Source organism: Microtus pennsylvanicus, chromosome 9, assembly GCF_037038515.1.
Source record: "Microtus pennsylvanicus isolate mMicPen1 chromosome 9, mMicPen1.hap1, whole genome shotgun sequence".
In the NCBI taxonomy this organism is placed as follows: Eukaryota; Metazoa; Chordata; class Mammalia; order Rodentia; family Cricetidae; genus Microtus; species Microtus pennsylvanicus.
The window spans coordinates 57,968,382-57,987,455 of NC_134587.1; the positions used below are offsets into that span (position 1 = coordinate 57,968,382).

The 19,074-nt window shown below is 46.2% G+C and overlaps 1 protein-coding gene across 2 annotated transcripts in view; it reads left to right on the forward strand.

The window, feature by feature from the left end:
• Myo16 (myosin XVI) overlaps positions 1–19,074 on the forward strand; it is a 418,849-nt gene that overhangs the window by 66,557 nt on the left and 333,218 nt on the right. Inside the window, exon 1 of one of the 2 annotated variants that reach the window (XM_075986133.1) lies at positions 17,181–17,842. The exons of the other annotated variant lie outside the window; for it this stretch is intronic. Within the exon in view, the coding sequence (XP_075842248.1) occupies positions 17,815–17,842 (28 nt within the window). The 5' untranslated portion in view covers positions 17,181–17,814. Of the gene's footprint in view, positions 1–17,180; positions 17,843–19,074 lie in introns of those variants that run through there. 2 annotated transcript variants of the gene reach the window in all.

A 19,074-nucleotide genomic window follows, 5' to 3' on the forward strand; every position in this document is an offset into this window, starting at 1 on the left:
GCTGACATCCAGGTAGATGGGTGAATTGGTTGACATTCAGGTAGATAGTTGGGTAGATTGGTTGACATCCAGATGGATAAGTATATTGGTTGGCATCCAGGTGGATGGGTGGGTTGGCTGACATCCAGGTGGGGATAAATGTAGAACACCCCCCAACAGGGTGACACAGGTTTGGGAATGCAAACATGGCTCCTTTCTAGGAACTGCCGGTAGACAATGCTACACGGTGAACAATCCACATCTGGTCATAGTGATGAGTTCTAGTCTCCAGCAAAGGCTCTGTGTGCTTCACCAAAGCATTTGCTTCTCTTGCTTTTAAAGACTGGATTCTGGCCTCAACAGGGACTCCTCTGCCTCTGTCTCCATCTGTTGTTGAACAAAGGTTCTATGGTGATATTTAAGATAACCATCAGTCTGACAACTACAGGGCAAGGCCAGTTCAGGCACCCTTTCCTCTATTGCTTAGGGTCTTAGCTGGGGTCATCCTTGTGGATTCCTGGGAATTTTTCTAGGGCTAGGTTTCTTGCTAGCCCCATAATGGCTCCCTCAATCAAAATATCTCTTTCCTTGCACTCATCTCTGTCCTCCCTCATCTCGACTATCCCATTCCCTCAAGTTCTCCTCCACCCTCCTCTTCTCTCCTTCCTTCTACACTTTGCCCCATGTTCCCAATTTTGTCAGGCGATCTTGTCTGTTTCCAATTCCCAGGTAGGTCTATATATGTTTTTCTTTGGGTTCACCTTATTACTTAGTTTCTCTAGATCATGAACTAGATGTAGTGGGCGGGGGGGGGGGCTTGGATTTGCCACAGGGCAGGATGCCTTGCCTTCTCTTAGGATTGGAGTAGGGAAGGGTTGGAGGGTGTAGGGAGGGAGTGGGAGGAGGGGAGGGAGTGGGAATTTGGATTAGTATTTTTTTTAAGTAATAAAATAAAATAAAACACGGACTCCTCTATAAGAATCATTTTCAGGAGCTAACTATAGCCATGAGTGTCAAGAATATTAATGACTTGTCCGAGTGGTTTACCTTTGTCTATCTAAAAATAACCTGCTCGTTAATGGAATCTCCCCCAGCTTCCAACATCTGGCAGTATTGAGGGCTGATTGCAGAGTTTTATATTGGTGGTGATTGGAAAGAAAAACTATTACGAACCTGTGCTGTCTCTATGAAACCTTGTGGGGGTTGGACTTCATGGCCTCAGGTCAATAACACAGAGGCACCCACCCCTGCTCATCCATGTCAGTCCTATGGGTCCGGCCTTGCCTTCCTCTTCTGCCTCTCTGCAGGAGCATCTATGTGAATGCACTCCCTCCTGGGGTCTCAGAAGGGCTAAGGACTGTCTTCCAAACAGGCAGTCTGAATGTCAGCCAGTGGGGATCTCTTCCCCGCTGAACTCAGGGTGGCTCTAGCGATGGGTAATTATCACTTTCAGTTTTGCAGATTTCTGGGAACTCTGGTTTTAGATCCCGGAGTTGTTTCAGAGGGCTCTCATTCCTATTTTAGACAGAACAGCCTTTGTGGTGCTGTTCACACACAACCCTGTGTTTACTGAAAGACTCATCGGTCTGTTAGGATAATGCCTGTTAGCACTGACACCTCCTACTCCAGCCGACTTCTAACCTCCTACTGTTTACTCCCACCCAGCTGGTGAGGTGTTTCCAGGGTGCATCTGTGAGTAATTTGCCTCATGCTCTCCCTCGCCAACACATCCATCAGACACCTCCCCATCCCGGGCAGTCCAGAGTGCTCCCTCCCACCTCTGAAGTTAAACCACACCTTTGCTTCTCTCCTGCAGCCACCCTACTCCTGATCTTCACGGGTGTCTTCTCAATGCCTCCAGCTTTGGTATATGCTCATGAATGACACCGATGTGTCTCTGGTCCCATTCGCCCACTCTGAAAACTAAGTGTTTTTAGGAGTGCAGTCCCGTGTTCCCTCTCAGTGTACGCATAATTCTTTTCTTTCACTAGAGAGCACGGAAAGGACATGGGTCTGATCCCAGTAACTTGTTGCCAACTGTTTTCTTTGGCACCTTGCTCCTCATAAAGCCAGACGATTCAGCTACCAGTTATGGAACGGTGATCAGGAGGGAGCCTTCCTTTCCTCTTTTGTCTGCCCTGGATGCCTTCCTCCTGCCCTACTGGCTATGCCTGCGGTTCCCAACAAAAGCAGCTGGGTGAGCACCAACCTGAGGGACCTGGAACGGTGATCAGGAGGGAGCCTTTCTTTCCTCTTTTGTCTGCCCTGGATGCCTTCCTCCTGCCCTACTGGCCATGCCTGCGGTTCCCAACATAAGCAGCTGGGTGAGCACCAACCTGAGGGACCTGGGCTCAGTGAGAGGACCGGGTTGCAGGGAACAAAGGTGCTAGATGTGCATGGGGCAAACAGAGCAGGATGGTCTTCTCAGCAGAGACCCCAGTTCCAGAAGGCAGGAACCATAGCTGATTTGCCCATGGTTGGGTAGGCTAGCCTGTCAGGGTGCTAGAGGCAGGGGGTGCTTCGTGGTTAAGGGAGACTGGATGAACACGCAGTTTTGAAGTCTCCGTGAGCAGTGCAGTTCTGAGCTGCGAACACTAGAGGGAGATCTGAGGACTTCAGTGAGCACAGCCCAAGCCAAAATTGGGCTGCTCTTGCCAGGATGGGAAACACCATCCCCCCCCCCAAGTTTTAAAATAGTAAGATGTCACACTACACTGCATATGCATCCTATATGTACTCATGGTGTTTGCTCCTCTTCCTATTTATAGGAAATCTTAAACCAAACTTGCTGCAGATCCTTCTTTGATTCTAACAGGCTGCAGAGACCCCCACCCTCTAGGGGAACGTGGTTGGCACCAAGGCTTGCCAAGAAGGGTCTTGCTTACTGGTGCAAAAGTCTGGTAACTGCCCTCCATGCTTAAGCAGACCAGACCAGTTAGACTCCTGTATATTTTAAATGAACATAAGGTCATGCCCTGCAGTGGGGAAGGAGGAAGTTCTGTGTGTGAAGACTGGATACAAGTCGCTGTGACATGCCTGGGAGTTTGTGCTGAGACGTACTCTCTGATGTCTCTGGGACAAATTCCCTGAGCATTCGTTCCTTATTGGTAAGAATGGGTTGGGACAAGAGCCAGATTCAGAGGGATTGGGTGAGGACAAAAAGAGTGAATGGTCATTCGGAAGGATTTCACAAACGCCTAGCGGCTGGGCATGAGCACTTCTGGCCTGTGCTAACCTTGAGTGGTTTAGGGAGGGCCTAATGCCAACGACCCAACTTCATCAAGGTCCTCCAGCTGTAGCCATGGACTAGTTATCCCTTCTTGCTGTGACAGAAGCACACTAAGGAAGAAGGGAGTTTGGGGCTATGGTTTTAGGGTACGATCAACCCTAGCTGGGAAGGCATCACATCTGGAGTGTGAAATAGCTGGGCACCTTATGTCCAGGCATGGGCACAGAGCAATGCATGGTAGTGTCCAGACGGCCTCTCTCTCTTTATCTGGTCTGGGATCTCCATCCATGGAGACCCGCATTTAGGGCGGGCCTTGGGCATCACTTAACCCATTTTAGCAGCTCCCACTCAGAGGTTTGCCTCCACAATGACTTTAGACACTGTCAAGCTGACAAGATCAGCCACCACAGGCCTCCTCTCCTGGCTACCCTGAAATAATTACACTGCATTAGAATTCTTTGCTTGGCTGCACTCCAGGCTCTCTGGGGTCTTGCATATTTGGTGGTGAAGAGTGATTTCTCTTCTACCTTGTAATCTCCCTGCTGTTGTTCACCTGGTAAAAAGGACAATGAGGCACAGTGGCAGCTCAAGGCCACACAGAGAGAGCAGGGTCTTCCAAAGTGCCCTTCCCACTGGCAGGGAGGCGGTAAGGGGAGCACATACAGAGAGAGCAGGGTCTTCCTAAGTGCCCTTCCCGCTTGCAGAGAGGCGGTAAGGGCGGCACCTGCAGGGAAGCTATGTCAGCATCAGGGGCCCAGCCACATGCCTTTGCAACTCACAGCAAATCCACCCTTTCTAGTGGCTTGGCTCTTATTCCAGCTGTTGGGGCTGGTAGAGGCTCTGATAAGCAAAATCCCCAGAGTTGTCTTGACAAGGAAGAGGTGACCTTGAGGCAGAATAGAGGCGGGCTGCAGGCTGAACCAGCAGGGGAGAATAACGGGGAAGCTAGGCAAACAGGAAGAGCAGGGTTTTTGTTTGTTTGCTTGGTCTCCACAGCCACCTTGCCTTGCCTTTGAGATAAAGTGAAGTCTTCTAGAAGTTAAATTTACACACACATCCATAAAAAACCAAGTTGAGTCCCTTCAATGGAAGTGACAAGAAGACACAGTGGGGCCCTCCGAGCACACAAGCCGTAATAAGTGAAGTGATAAATTCTTATATGAACTTTAAAAATTAAAGATACTCATTACATGTTACATATATCACTTTGGAAATAATGGCACGTCTCTTGCCTGCATCTGGAAGAAGTGTCATGTCAAGATTGAGCACTCTACACCAAGGTGCCCATGGCAACAGGGAACAGAGGCCTTTCCTGCTTGGAGCCTCCACTGCCCACGGCTAGCCGGGCTTTGTCTATTGTTCCAGCCTTTTCCCATCATAGAAAGCAGGCAAGGGGGGATTTAGAACGTCACCCACTCAGTGAATCCAATTAATCATTTATCAGAGTTCTAAAGGGAAGTCACTCTGAAGGAAATGAGACAGGGATAGATTTGGAACTACCAGAAACTGACATGCAGCCAGTATTGGATTGGATTCAACTCGAAGTCAGAACGACTTCATGTTTTACCATCTGCCACCCCAAGAACCTAGTAAAGTCTGAATAGTACGGTCCATAGGGATTCACATGTGAGGAGATGTTTTGCTTTTTTCTAATGCCATTTGAAGAACATAAAACCAGAATAAATAATGTTGGGGCTTATCCAGGAACACAGTAATTAGGAACCGCAGAAAAGATACATCACGTCTGCTGTGCGGCGGGTCCAACCAAATGTCCCCTCTGCTCCTCCATCCTCCACAGAGCCTCACACTTTCCCAACGTACGACTTCCTACCCACACAATGGGAAGCGTGGTTTCAGACACTCGGAGAACACAGGTGAGTAAGTGTGCCCGCATCCTCCAGCCTGCAAACGCAAGCACCAGGTTTCAAACCACAGCTCCAGATCACGGTGGGAGGCACATGCATTGCTGGAAAGAGCCAAGAACATGGCACAGAAATAACCCTGCCACATCCTCACGTTCTAGATTCGCGTGCAGGTAGACCGCATCAAAGACGGCAAGGGACTCACAGACAGAGTTCTCCTTTCTCACAAGTGTGTTCTCACAGAGACATCGGTCCGTTGGATGCTTTCCTGACAGGACAGGACTATGGCATTGTCCTGGGTGCTCCTTCGGCTGATTCTCCTCGCCCTTTGTAGAGATGTTGTGACCGCATTTTCTCACAGTCCCATCAAGAGCGTGCCCAGTGACTGAGGGACCCTCGTGCCATAAAGGAGGACAAAGGGCAAGGTGTTGGCACCCTCCAGGGGTCCTGTCTCCTTAAAGCAGGATCCTGCTGAAGCTAACCCTGGGAAGCAAAGATAAGATGAACAGTGTGTTGGGTGTAGCTCTGTCGCTATGCTCTGCGATCTCCACAGAAATCCCTCCGTCTCAAAAGTACTGCCTCTGGGGCATTTTGCTGGTTTAACAATGACCATGTAGCAAACATGTACTGAATTAAAGTTTGTCCGAAAGGCACCAAGCTTTGCCCTTCCCAGGAGGCTATCCAAGCAGATGATAAGCAGGGGATAATGTGGCCCGTGCTCAGACGGCCCCTGACCTGCACGAGGATGCTCAGAGGAAGGATTCCCAAGCAGCTGGGTGAGCACCAACCTGAGGGACCTGGGCTCAGTGAGAGGACCGGGTTGTGAGGTCCTCTGTGAAGAGGAGAGAGCAAGTTAGGAACTAATGGGTCACCCCACTTTCTACACAGAGTGTCACCCTTCTTTTCAACCTGGACGTTCACAAGGGTGAAGAGTGGCAGCTGATGCATACTCCTGCCCCTTGTCACTGAGCTGACCTGCTTAGTCAGGGAAGGGACTGAGAAGGGCTAGTTCTTATATGTGCTTCTGAGCTGCGCCAGAACGCGGAGAATGGCAGACTGGAGAGAGGGGGTTATTCTAACACAGCGACTGTGAAGTAGAAAAATAGCACTTGCCTTGGACGGATGTGAAGCCGCTTGAGAAAGAGGCTGCAGCTGGGAAATAGCGCCCCATGGCCGGGCAGGTAGGACTCGCCTCTAATACGTGTGTGGGTCAAGGAAGCAACACAGAAGCCTGAGTCAACATGCTGAAAGTTTAAACGGGTTCATTAAAATAATTGTTTTTAGCTCCTACTGAAGATAGTAGGGCACATTTGTGTGTCTGTGGAAATCTACATAATCTTTCTGGATGTGACATTCTCCCTGAGCAAGCATTGGATGTATGCAAATGAGCGACTCCGTCTCAATGTGTCCTCGTTTTTCAATATGCTTGACACACTCCCAAACCCATCCTAACTTCTTTCCCTGTCTCCCATTCTTGCCATCCAACTGGTTTCTGTGCCTGGGTTTTGTTTCTATCCACTGAGTACAAAATATAAACCTTTAGAACAGAGCATCCCAGTCGGAGAGCAGGGCACTACAGCCCCCACACCCCCCCCCCAGCCCTAGAGGAGAACAGGGCACTACAGCCCTCCGAGCCCCAGAGAATGGGGCGCCACAGTCCTCCGAGCCCCAGAGAGCAGAACAGGACGCCACAGCCCTCTGAGCCCCAGACAGCAGAACACCATAGCCCTCCGAGCCCCAGACAGCAGAACACCACAGCCCTCGGAGCCCCAGAGTGCAGGGCACCACAGCCCTCCGAGCCCCAGAGGGTGGGGCGCCACAGCCCTCCGAGCCCCAGAGAGTGGGGCGCCACAGCCCTCCGAGCCCCAGGGTTACCGAAACCCCACCCCGAGGAAGGCCCTGCTAGGAAGCTGACAGAAGTCAATGAAAAGAGAAGTATTAAACAAAGTGCGGGCAAATCAAATGTGGAGAAATTTAAAAAGGTCTCTTCACCCCGGACTGTAAGATTGGTTCAACTTAGAAAAATCAATTAATTCAGTAGACTGTATTAATGTAATAAGACACAAAAGACTTACTGCCACTCTCCTAGAACAGAAAAACATGATACGATCTAACCAATTTATATGAAAAAAAATTAAAAATAAGAAATGACGCTGTGGCCTAACTAATCTTCATTTCAAAGACCAGAAATCTGATGAGACTGCCCTCACCGTGGCTGCTCACTGATTTCCTGAGCTTGTAGCAAGGGCACCTTGGTGAGAAAACAAAAAGAGACAACTGAGATTAGAAAGTAAGGAAAGGAAAACATCTGTTCTCAGATAGCATGATCTCACACACGCATAATGTAAGTACACATGTGTGTACACACATGCACGCGTGCACACACACGAACTAAGAGTGAGTCGTCGGGCCTTACAGGATCTATGACCAGTGACAGAAGTCACGTTCCTGGAACCAGCACTGGCCAATCACAATTCAATTTGAGGAACCACTGCATTTTCCAATGGCGTCAGATAAAGAAAACCACTTAGAGAAATGTTCCATGAAAGAAGTGCAAGCTTCGCACACTTAAAACAACAAAATACTGCTGAAGAAATTAGTAAGTCTTAAATTAAAAATATCATTCTTTATTCATAAACCACATGGATTCCTGTTATAGAGCAAGCAATGGTCTCTGAATTGATCCACAGAATAAATGCAATCTCTCTTAAGGTTATAGTGGGATGTTTTTTTTTTTTAAAAAAAAAAAAAAAAAAAAAAAAAAAAAAAGAAATTGATGATCTGACCTTAAGATTGATACATAAGTGTAAATCGACCAGGCTAGGCAAGGTAGTTAGCAAAAGAAAAGGGGAAAAAGGGACAACGTGTCACAATTCCAAAACTGCTGCAAAGCAAGTCACGACAGTGTGGCACCAGCCTCAGACTGATCCACAAACTCATGGAGGACAGGGAGAGTCTAGAATAACCCTTTAGTTACCGTCAGTCAGTTGTCGCCGAAAGGCTTCAGACCACTCAATGGGAGAAGAAGCATCTTTGCAGTAAGCAGTGCTGGGAAAGCAGAAGATGCCTGTGTGCAGGAATGCAGCCTCACACTGCACACAAATGCAGCCTGCAAACAGATCATGGGACTAAGAAGGGCTAAAGCCACAAGGCTGTAAAAGGCAGGAGTGTAGGTCTGGGCAACCTGGGAGGAGGTGAATAGTTTGTATCTGACACCGGCTGCAGTGACAGATGTGAACACGGATGTGTCTAACTGAATCATAACCTGTCACTCTTGTGTCTCCTGTGAGGCACCGTCGAGACCACAAAACACAACCATTGGTCACGATAAAGTGCTCGTATAACCCAACAGTAAAAAGACCGACCCTTACGATGGCTGGCGAACCTGGGCAAACCTGTGTTTATGGACAAAATAAAAAGAAGCACAGGAAAGTACTCAGAGTCTTAGTAACTAAGGAGATGCTAATAAAAAGCATGAGAGACACTAAATGTCTGCCGCAGCCTGAAGACGGAGAAATTAATTAGAGGACAGCATGCGCTGTAGAGATGAAGAGGCCTGAGCCCCAGCACCGGTGGGATCATGGTAAAATGGTACATCCACTTTGGAAATCAGTCTGTCCACTCTGCAACATGTTAAACATAGAGTTGTCACAGGACTCAGAGTGTCCTCTCCTGGGGATACAGGAGACAAAACGGAAAGTGAATGTCCACAACAGAAACGCGTATGGTAACATGCACGGCAGCATGCATTATTCACGATAGCAAAACAGATAAACGACAAAAGCCGAAACTGTGGAAACTGTGTCAGTGCTCACCCACTGAAAGAGGAAAATATACCCACGAAATTGCGTGTCACTGACTTTAAAGAGAACGGACACTGATTCCAGCCACAAAGTGACTGAAACATGGAAACACTGTGTGAAAATAGTGTGAGAATCTAAAGACACAGAAGCAAATGGGAGGATGCCAGCAGCAGTAGGAGGAGCAGGAGCAGCAGGGAAGTCAGGGCAGGAGCTCAAGATGATGGGCCACATAGTGTGCTGTTTACTGGCTTGCTCATTGGCAATCAGCCTACATTCTTTTTTTTATTTAATTTATTTATTTATTAAGGATTTCTGCCTCCTCCCCGCAACCGCCTCCCATTTCCCTCCCCCTCCCCCGATCAAGTCCCCCTCCCTCATCTGCTCGAAGAGCAATCAGGGATCCCTCACCTGTGGGAAGCCCAAGGACCGCCCACCTCTATCCAGGTCTCCTAAGGTGAGCATCCAAACAGCCTACATTCTTATACAACTCAAGACCACCTGAGCATGTCTGGCTACACCCACAGCAGGTTGGACCTTTTGCTATTAACCAAAAATCAAGAAAATATCAAGTAGGCTTGCCTATAGGCCAATCTCATGGGGACATTTTCTCAAATGACTCTAGCAGGTGTCACGTCGTTAAAAAAAATAAATCTAACCAATGAGCAAGCTTTCTCCTTTCTTTTCTCAAGGCACATCTCACTTTCCATCGTGGAAATCTTAAAGCCATCATTTGGTGAGAATCCAGTTTGCTCCGTCCTCAGCACCATCCTCCATCACTGATGGTTACAAGTCCATATCATCCTAATCGTGGACTAAATGAGGACTTTCGTGTTCCTTCCTCGAGGGCTACCTCATCTCTTCAAACCTATTCTTCACCATCTCACAATTTAACCCTGTGGGGAATAGGATAGGTGATACCCATCTACAAGTGATGTTCCCATATTTCAGGTCTGGGAGCCCTCTGACAATCTATGGGTCCTCTGCAAAGTCTGTGGGTATGCCCAGGGAGAGCTGACCTAGGCAGTACAGTTCTTGACTATATAATGTCGTTGATGGTCAAATCCTGTCTGTCTCTAAAATTCCACTGTTAGCCGCTTCCTGTGTGCAGTGCAGATAACCCAGAATCACTGTGGCACACGGTACCCTGTGGCTGCACAGTGCCCTTGCTAGGATGTTACTGCTGATGGTGCAGGGTCCCCCCCCCCCAACACACACACTGCACCTGCTTACCAAAGTTATGTGGCTATCTTTGGTGCGTCCATTGGTTATATTAATTATAGTAGCCTACTTACCGTGCCCAGAAATCTCTGTCTTCATATATGTGCCTCTGTGAATGAACAAATGAAGGTGTGATAAACTAGTACCCTCAAGGTACCTATGTTTTACATCTTTAATTTTTCTCAGTCAGTTGCTGCTATGTAATGTCACATCTTATAACAATAAAGTCGATGACTGTTGGAGCCTGGGGAAATTTCTCTGTCAGTAAAGTGCCACCCAAGCACAGTGTCTGGATTTCCATGCCCAGTGACCCTACTCTAAAGCCAGGCTTGAAACCACCCTGTAATCCCAACAGGTATAGCAGAAGACAGGAGCATCTTTGGAGCCTCTAGGTCTGGCAGTTTAAACAAATTCATGACCTTCATGTTCAGTGAGAGACCCTATCTCAAAAACCAAGGTGGAGAGCAATTGAGGAATACCCTTGACAACCTTTGGTTTATATGCACGCATGTTCCCCCACATATATAAAAAATGTGCTATGCATTGTATGGAATAAAATGCACAAATGTGATAACACAGGTCAACAGACCTCAATCTTTTATGTTCAGACAGGTCCTGTTCAGATCAAATTACAAAATATTTTTTTTGTTCTAGGAGCTTCCACCATGACCTTATTTTTCTGTCAAGAATCTATTTTTTCTTCTGCTATTATAAATCTTGAACTTCATGCAAGTGAACCAGGTCATAAATGTAACACTTTCAAAATATCTCCCACCAGGTTCGTGTGAGATTTTAATTCAGAGGGTTTTTCTTCACAGCCATCACAGTTATTCCACTGAAACACTTCATTAACACCTACAAGTCAAGTTGGAAGATCTGTGTCTGTAGCTCCTCTAATGCAAACAGCTTAGACATAAGTGTTAATGGTCACAGTAATTTTCTGAAAATGTATATTAAAATTATCACCATTGAGCTATTAGATAGGGGTCAAATTCCACTCTTCTGTGCACGTTGAAATTGTGTGCATAAAAATAGACCTTGCTTTTCTTAATGAAGTTTTACTTCTTGTCTGTGTGTCTTTTCGTTGTTATTTCTTGAGTCAGGGTCTCACTATGTAAGTTCTGGCCAGCCTGGAACCCCTCCCTCTGTAGACAAGATTGGCCTTAAACTCACAGAAATCCTTCCAAGCCAGGTTTAAAGTTGGTCAACACCACGCTGAGACTGTTTGTAAATTATCTTCTCACCCCTCCTTTTTCTTTATATTCACGATAGACCGGTTCTGCTGCACTCTCTACCCTACTGGGCACTCATAGGTGGCAGAGTAAACATTGTGATGTCAGCACCTCATTAACATGTCCAGGAGGTGCCCCTGGTACATCCATGTGCTGTAATGTATGATGTATGTATGTTTGTGATGTCATGGAGGATGTCCAGGAGGTGCCCCTGGTACATCCATGTGCTGTAATGTATGATGTATGTATGTTTGTGATGTCATGGAGGATGTCCAGGAGGTGCCCCTGGTACATCCATGTGCTGTAATGTATGATGTATGTATGTTTGTGATGTCATGGAGGATGTCCAGGACGTGCCCCTGGTACATCCATGTGCTGTAATGTATGATGTATGTATGTTTGTGATGTCATGGAGGATGTCCAGGAGGTGCCCCCGGTACATCCATGTGCTGTAATGTATGATGTATGTATGTTTGTGATGTCATGGAGGATGTCCAGGACGTGCCCCCGGTACATCCATGTGCTGTAATGTATGATGTATGTATGTTTGTGATGTCATGGAGGATGTCCAGGACGTGCCCCCAGTACGTCCATGTGCTGTAATGTATGATGTATGTATGTTTGTGATGTCATGGAGGATGTCCAGGAGGTGCCCCTGGTACGTCCATCTGCTGTAATGTATGATGTATGTATGTTTGTGATGTCATGGAGGATATAGAGGCAGAGCCAGCAAGCAATCCTAGAAAAAAGGAGCAGGGAGGGGAGAGAGATGCTGTGTATCACCCTCCACCCTTGAGCCTGATGTTCCTACAGCCTGTGACTCTCCTCATCTTTTTCTGTGTCTCTTCTGTATCCATGTTTTTATCTTGTCTCCTTCTCTACGTGTGTCTAACAGGAAGGGCTAAGGATCACCTGGCACCAAAGGGCAAGGAGGGTAATTGAAAAGGAGATAGGAATGAACCTGGGAAAGAGAAGGAAAGTGAGGCCAGGAGTTGCAGAACATGATGCATGCAATGTCTAAGAGTCAGCTTTAAATTAACATTGACCACAAATGGGGTGCAGGACTCCATGGTCAAAGTGGCTCCTGTGATGGGAACTTCGTGGTGAACCTGATCTTGCTCTTTCATGCCCGAGGGCTCACACTTGCTTGCTTAGCCTTCATGCCTCTGTTCCCTCATTTACTACAGAGTGAAGAGCAATAGTGGTGTCCACATGGCTCACTTATGAGCATTAGTTGAGTGGATACTTAGGTTACTGTCGCAGAAATGTCTGGCACATTGGGATTGTTTTTTCTTTATTGTACACAGTCAGGCTTGCCTGTTTGTCTCTAAATTCTCAAAAACACAACAGGTTTTAAGTAGAGGGGGACAGAGGTGAGGAGAAAGGGCCGCCTTCTGCTTGCCCATTCCTCTTTTGTCCTTGACAGCCACAAATCCTGTTTGACTGACTGACTGTCTTGCCATCAACCTTCAGTGAACTCCCCTCCCACCCCTCAAAGCCTCCTCCAGTGGTATAACCTAGAATGGGTTGGCATCGTCTGGTTCTTGTGGCTCTTTCCTTGTGACCTGGATGTTCAATGATGTGTTAGACTTTGTTGGAAATAAAGAAAACTCAAGGTTTTAGCTTCAAATAATACCTGGCAAGAAAGAGGCTTTCATTTGACCTCAGGAAACATAGAAAACCCTGCACTGAAACACCGAGTTGCTTAGTACAAGGGGAAAAGTAAAATACAGGATTGCAAGAATGCTGAGATGAATTTAAACTAAATACACGTGTAGGTTAATTGAGTTTGATATAAAATCTGAAGGATGGGTAGAAGGGCAATTAAATTAAAACTACTGAAAAGGACAAGTCTGTAGTTAGGTGCAGTGGCACACACCTGGAGGCAAAGATGGGAGCATCTGAGGCTAGCCAGGTTCCCACAGTAAGTGTGTGTGTGTTTGTGTATGAATAACACAGGCACGTATATGTTCTATAGTTCATTATCTATCAGTTGGGAAATATGAAAAGATATTCCTATATACAATTTGTTCAAAATTTATTTTATCTTTTCCAAGAACACATGTATTATTTTCAGTAAACAGACAACTGTTTTTCTTCCAAATGAGCCAAGAGGCAGAGAATATTCCATCACTACTTTGCTTGCCCACACAGCACACACACACACACACACACACACACACACACACACGCATACATGCATACATAGTCATATACTAACAGCACCCTGCTCTGATTCACTCCACTGTTAGGATAAACAAACGTGGGTTCAACCTCAAACATTAGTGGGAGGGAGAGAGGGGTGCTCGTCCCTGCTTACTCTAACATGCATGCTGCAGTGATTTCAAAGTTTGCTTTGCATTTAAGTGAAAAAATATACACAAGTACCTCACAAACGTTTCTGCCTAGATGTTCGGGAGTATTCAAAACATTCTATTTCCATTAGAGGAAAAACATTTCAAGAGGTACATGGTTGACCAGGTGCCCCAAACGAGCAATGAGAACACGCAGCAAGCATCTGAGCCCATGTGTCCTCATCAAAGCTCATTTATACACACGTTGTTGCTTAAAGAGCATCCACGAGCCTTATTTGCGGCAGTCTTAGATGTGCGTTCTTTCTCTACATGGCCACTCTATGACAGCAGCGGAATAAGGGTTCTGACATGTTAACATGTTAATATTCTCTCTGAGGCATGAAAGCCTTGTTTAGCATGTCAGCACTCTGGTGATACATGGAGGGCAGTGAACAGCTGTCCCTGCCTTGCCTCTAGTCAGGCAAAACTGTGCCTTTCCCCACCCTTTGCCACAGGTTCATATACATGTAATGACAATGGTTATTGTTCTGTCCTTAGACGTATGAGGCCAGTGTGGAAATCTGTGCAGTCCTGTTTCTGACAGTCATGGTTTAATGGACAGACTGAATTCAGGGTTAGCTTCAGAGGTGGGTGCGTCAAGAATGGGAGCCTTAACAGAGACAGGTAAACCGGTGGCTTGAGGGGCCAGTCCAGCCTCCAACAATAGGGCCCACTGAAGGCTTCGAGAGAATGCCAACTGTAGTATGTCCCTTTTTCTGCTGCCTTTGGGAAGAGACCATGTAAGCTTGAAGGGGTTGGAAATCATTAGACTAAAGTCATGGCCACAGGCAAGCTCAGGACCCCACCCACCAAGAATCTCCGATGATGGTGATAGGAACCCCGAGCTTGCACCTCCCAGGCATCTTGGTAATGTTGGTGTGTCCCATTTGTTGCAGGTTCTTGAGCGGCTTCATCAGTGTTTGAAGCCCTAATCTGCTCCTGGAGTTGAGACAGACTGCCCTGTCTAAAAGTCTGACATAGTTCATTTCTTCATTTGTTGACAGTGGCCTTGTAACCTGAAGCCTTAGTGATCTTATTGCTTACATGAAATTCCTGGCAAAAGAAACTTAAAGGAGGAAGGGATGCCTTAGCTCAGGGGCTGAGAGGATGTAGTCCATCATGGTGGGAAAGGCGTGGTGGCAACACCGACCAGCTGTGTACAGTAGAGGCCTGAGACACGGGTCAGCTGGCACAGACAGACAGGAAGCATAGAGAATGGAATGTTTGTGTTTAGTTTGTCTTCGCTTTTGTTGCTTTTCATCCCACATGGTGGATGACACTCATATTCAAAGTGGGTCTCCTGCCTCAGTTAAACCACTCTCCGGAAATTTCTTCCCAGAGACTCGGAGCTGTGTCCTGAGTGGATCTAAACCACATCACGATGATAATGAAGGTGACCCCACCGAGCACGTGCTCCCTACTGGTGCTGACATTTGAGGGTTTCCATCTTTAATTCTGTCACTGAATACTATGTGAAAGTGGATGAACTATTGGACCAGGAATTATCTACAAAAAGATTGGAAAACCGGCTCCCATTGTGTATTGCCTGTGACATGGTTTCTTGGTAGACCTGGGGTGAGCTATCTGATCCCGGACACAGTAAACACACCCCAGGAGCAAACGCACATCGCCAAGTCCACCAAATGCCTGTCAGCACAGCAGCACTCTAGGGCCACCTTTTTTTTTTTAAGAGTTGGGGAATAATCTACCTTATTTGAAAGAAAAAAATACCTTGTGTGTAATAATGATTACATTTAAAAGACAAAAATAGCTTGTGTTTGTGTCAGAAATAGTGTGAACAGTGAGCAGTTGTTTGATGCATAACAAATGAAAAGTGCTTTTGAGATATTCTTGGCATCTTCACTGATCACAACAGGGTGTTGTAAAAGTGCTGTAAAATAATAAAGTTACTTGTGTTTTACTTGTCATGAGCTTTCTGGCAGTGGAAATCAGTTCCCTTCAAATGCTTGTATTTAATATTATGCTTAATGACCAATTCCACAACATAAATGAATTTCTAGGAATGAATCTATTCCAACCTTAGTTCTGCCTTACTGCTGCCATCAAATCTGATATTATCCATAAAATATGTGATTCAAAGAGCTGCGATGTCATCTTTGTGATCCCTACCAGAGCTGGGTTTCTTAGGAAAGTTATATTTCAGGAAGTGCAATAAATTTTAAGTCATTCTTTGCCCAATGTTATGAAAGTTAATAGAATCCAATTTATGTTCCCATCATAGTTCCACGAGGTCTTGCTTGATGAGACTGGGGAAAGAAAATGCATCCCTTTTGGCTGTGCATATACTCAAAGAAAAGTTCCAAAGTCGATCCAAGACAACTTGAGGGTGTGTGAAAATGACATGGACACATAGCTCAAACACATCTCATGCCCAGTTTACATACGTCTCATGTACGGTTTATGTACATATCATACCTAGTTCATACACAAATCATGCACAGCTCATAGACAGCTCTACTGTTGTTCCTCTCGACGTTTCAGTCTGGCATTCTCAATGCCTTCAAACACCAATACAAATTAGGACTGTGGACTCTCAAAGAAGATCACCATAAAAATGCACTACCTTGCAGCCAGGCCTCCAATAGCTGACAGCGTTCATAACTGGGTGAGAATGGGGATTGCTTCCCTCTGACAAAGTGCATAGCATATAAAAGCGGTCAATAGAGGTAGAGCTTCCAGATGAGTCCCAGCTCAATTTCTCATGTTCTATGACATAAGTGAATGCTATCTTCAGCACTAGGGTCTTACCATCAGGTTGTGGAAGGTAATCAGTAGCCTTGACAATAACTTTTAATGCTTGGGACCTAAGGGACACTGTTGGCCAGTGACTCAAAAAGATATAACTTTCCCTCAATGCTAGGGTTTTTATTTGATGGTATGTAATGCCCAGCTGGGTATTGTCCCACATGTTATATGTTAAACAAACTTACCCTGGGAGAGGAGAGTCTGTTTCCTTTAATGGGGTGATACTAGGTATATTCAGCCACATTCTAGGAAAGACCCCATGCTCAGGAATAATTAGGCAAAACAAATTAGACTCCATGCTTCCATTTTAAAGAGACACCGAATGTGAAATTGAGTTGGGGGAGGGGGAAACCATGGTCAAAATACGTAGTATGAAATTCTCAAAGAATAAATAAAAACATTTTAAAAATAAAAATATATTGACCTACAAAAGTAACCACGTACACATTTTCATTGTAAGTGGCTCACAGATGACCTTCTCTGGCTAACTAGCTATTAAAACATGACATTTATGTCTATTACAATAGAGCCTGGGAGACCATGTGTTCCCTTCTGATTGCAGTCCAGAAAAACTTCATTCCCTGGCTTAGGTTGTGCAGTTTAATTCATTGCAGTCTGCAGAGGTAGCAAAATCCTACATTTTAAAGCTGTGCAGATCAACAGCTCTCTGTGGGTAATTTAAATTTTGCATTCTGCATAGATAACCAAACGCTGCCTTGTGAACGCGCTTCCTGGCTAAAGGCAGATCCAAGCACTCCCATCCTAAGGAGGGGCTATTTTGAGCTCGGGCTGGCCATTTCATATTCACGCACAGCAACTGGTGGCACCTAAAAATAATGAGCTTGGCCACCAGCTAAGAATCCTGTCCTATCGGGGCAACTGACAGGGAGCCCCCGTCAGATTCAGGATGCCTGTAAGGCACACACACCCTCTCACCCATCAGGCTCAGCAGAGTCTTCTGCATTTTGAAAGCTATTGAGAAGCCATTAGCACGCAGGACTGGGAGGGAGAGCCGCAGTGCAGCACACCTCCACACTAGCGGAAGGCTGTGGCCGCACGTGAGCGCCAATTAGAGCGACCCTTCCCAGGATTGTGGCACTGGAGTGTGTCAATCAAGGGCGCAGGGATAGCACGTGCGTGCCGCGGCAGTGGCTCAAACCCACCCCGGGGCTGCTCTGAACTCCAGCTGCTGAATGAAAATGAGTTTGATGCTATCTCTAAGAGAGGGAGCAGGAGCCCCTGCTCAGTAATGCGTTCTGAGGTGCCCTGTTACCTGAGCAGGAACCCTAAATTATGCATTTCTTGGGGACAGCAGTCATAGCAGAAGAGAATGCTGGGACCCACGGCAGGATTCACGCCTGAGAAGGGACAATGTCTCACTATCAGTTTATCAAATGCTGTAAGTAGACTCACTGACTTGTGTGTGTGTGTGTAAACGTTTGTCTTTTTGAAGTGTTCTTTTAAACATATGCCAAAATTAAGGCAGGTGTTCCGGCGTGTGGCATCCATACGGGTGACACAGGAATCGGTCACTGTGAAGGGGAGTTGACAGGCTGAGTTCCATTTCATTTCAGATTCTAAAATAGTTCTCTCTTTAAATGCTGTGGTGTGGAAAATCCTTAGGATGCTGCATTTTAAAAAAGATGTTTTAAAAGGGATACCGAAAACAGAGAAAGAAAAATATATACATCAATAAAAGTTGTTGGGGATTTCCACACTATTAAGATGTCTGGATAATGTTTGCACAACTTCCTTGGCGAAGGTGTGACTGAAGTCATTTGGTGATTTCTCTCACTGCCGAACTGCGCTTTCCAGTGTTTCTCTCCTCCGCCTATCTTTGGGTTACCCTTGGCTAGGAAGTTTTGTCCTTGTGCTGTTCACCTTGCAGAAACTGTGCCCCAGCTCTGCAGGGATGGTTGTAGGGTACAGAACAGCCAGCCAGCAGCAGTTCTCTGTATGGGTTTAACGTTGGAATCCCAGCAGGGTTCTCTGAGCCAGACTCTGCTTGCATCTAAACCTCCTGATAGTGGTGGCAAGGACTAAGAGGACATTTTTAGAGCAAACCCGGCTTGCTGAGTAGAATTCTTTTCTCCTGAGCACTTCTGAAAACTTCTGCATGTTCATATCTTACCTTAAAGTGACAGGTGACATTGCTGGAGGCCAGATTGCCAGTAAGATTACGGGTTTGCTGACAAGGACATGCCAATGTTAATCAAGCACCTCGTTGAAGGAATGTGGTTGAAACGGATCTTGCATTTTGTTTTAAAGGAGACTGAAATGAACGGTTGAGGAAAAAATAGTTGTCTTGTTCTTATTTTTGTTGGATAATGGACAAGAGGGTGATAGCTCTGTATTATTAAAATAAATTGCCCCGCTCAGAAGCTTTGCTTCCAGAACCAGAGTGTACTGATCCGTCTGTAGATTTGGGAATTAACTTTAACCGATAAAAGCTGTGACAGGGCCGCATATTTGAGAAGCACTGAGTAGTCTTTGTTTAACCCCTTAAGTGACTGGCCTGCTAACATACATTGTGCTTTACCCCTGGCTGGTTTCCAAACGGTGGCTCATGTTTTACTGCAGCAGCAAGGTACTGTCATGTTCCTCATGAGCCTCTGGAGAGGGAATTCCCAA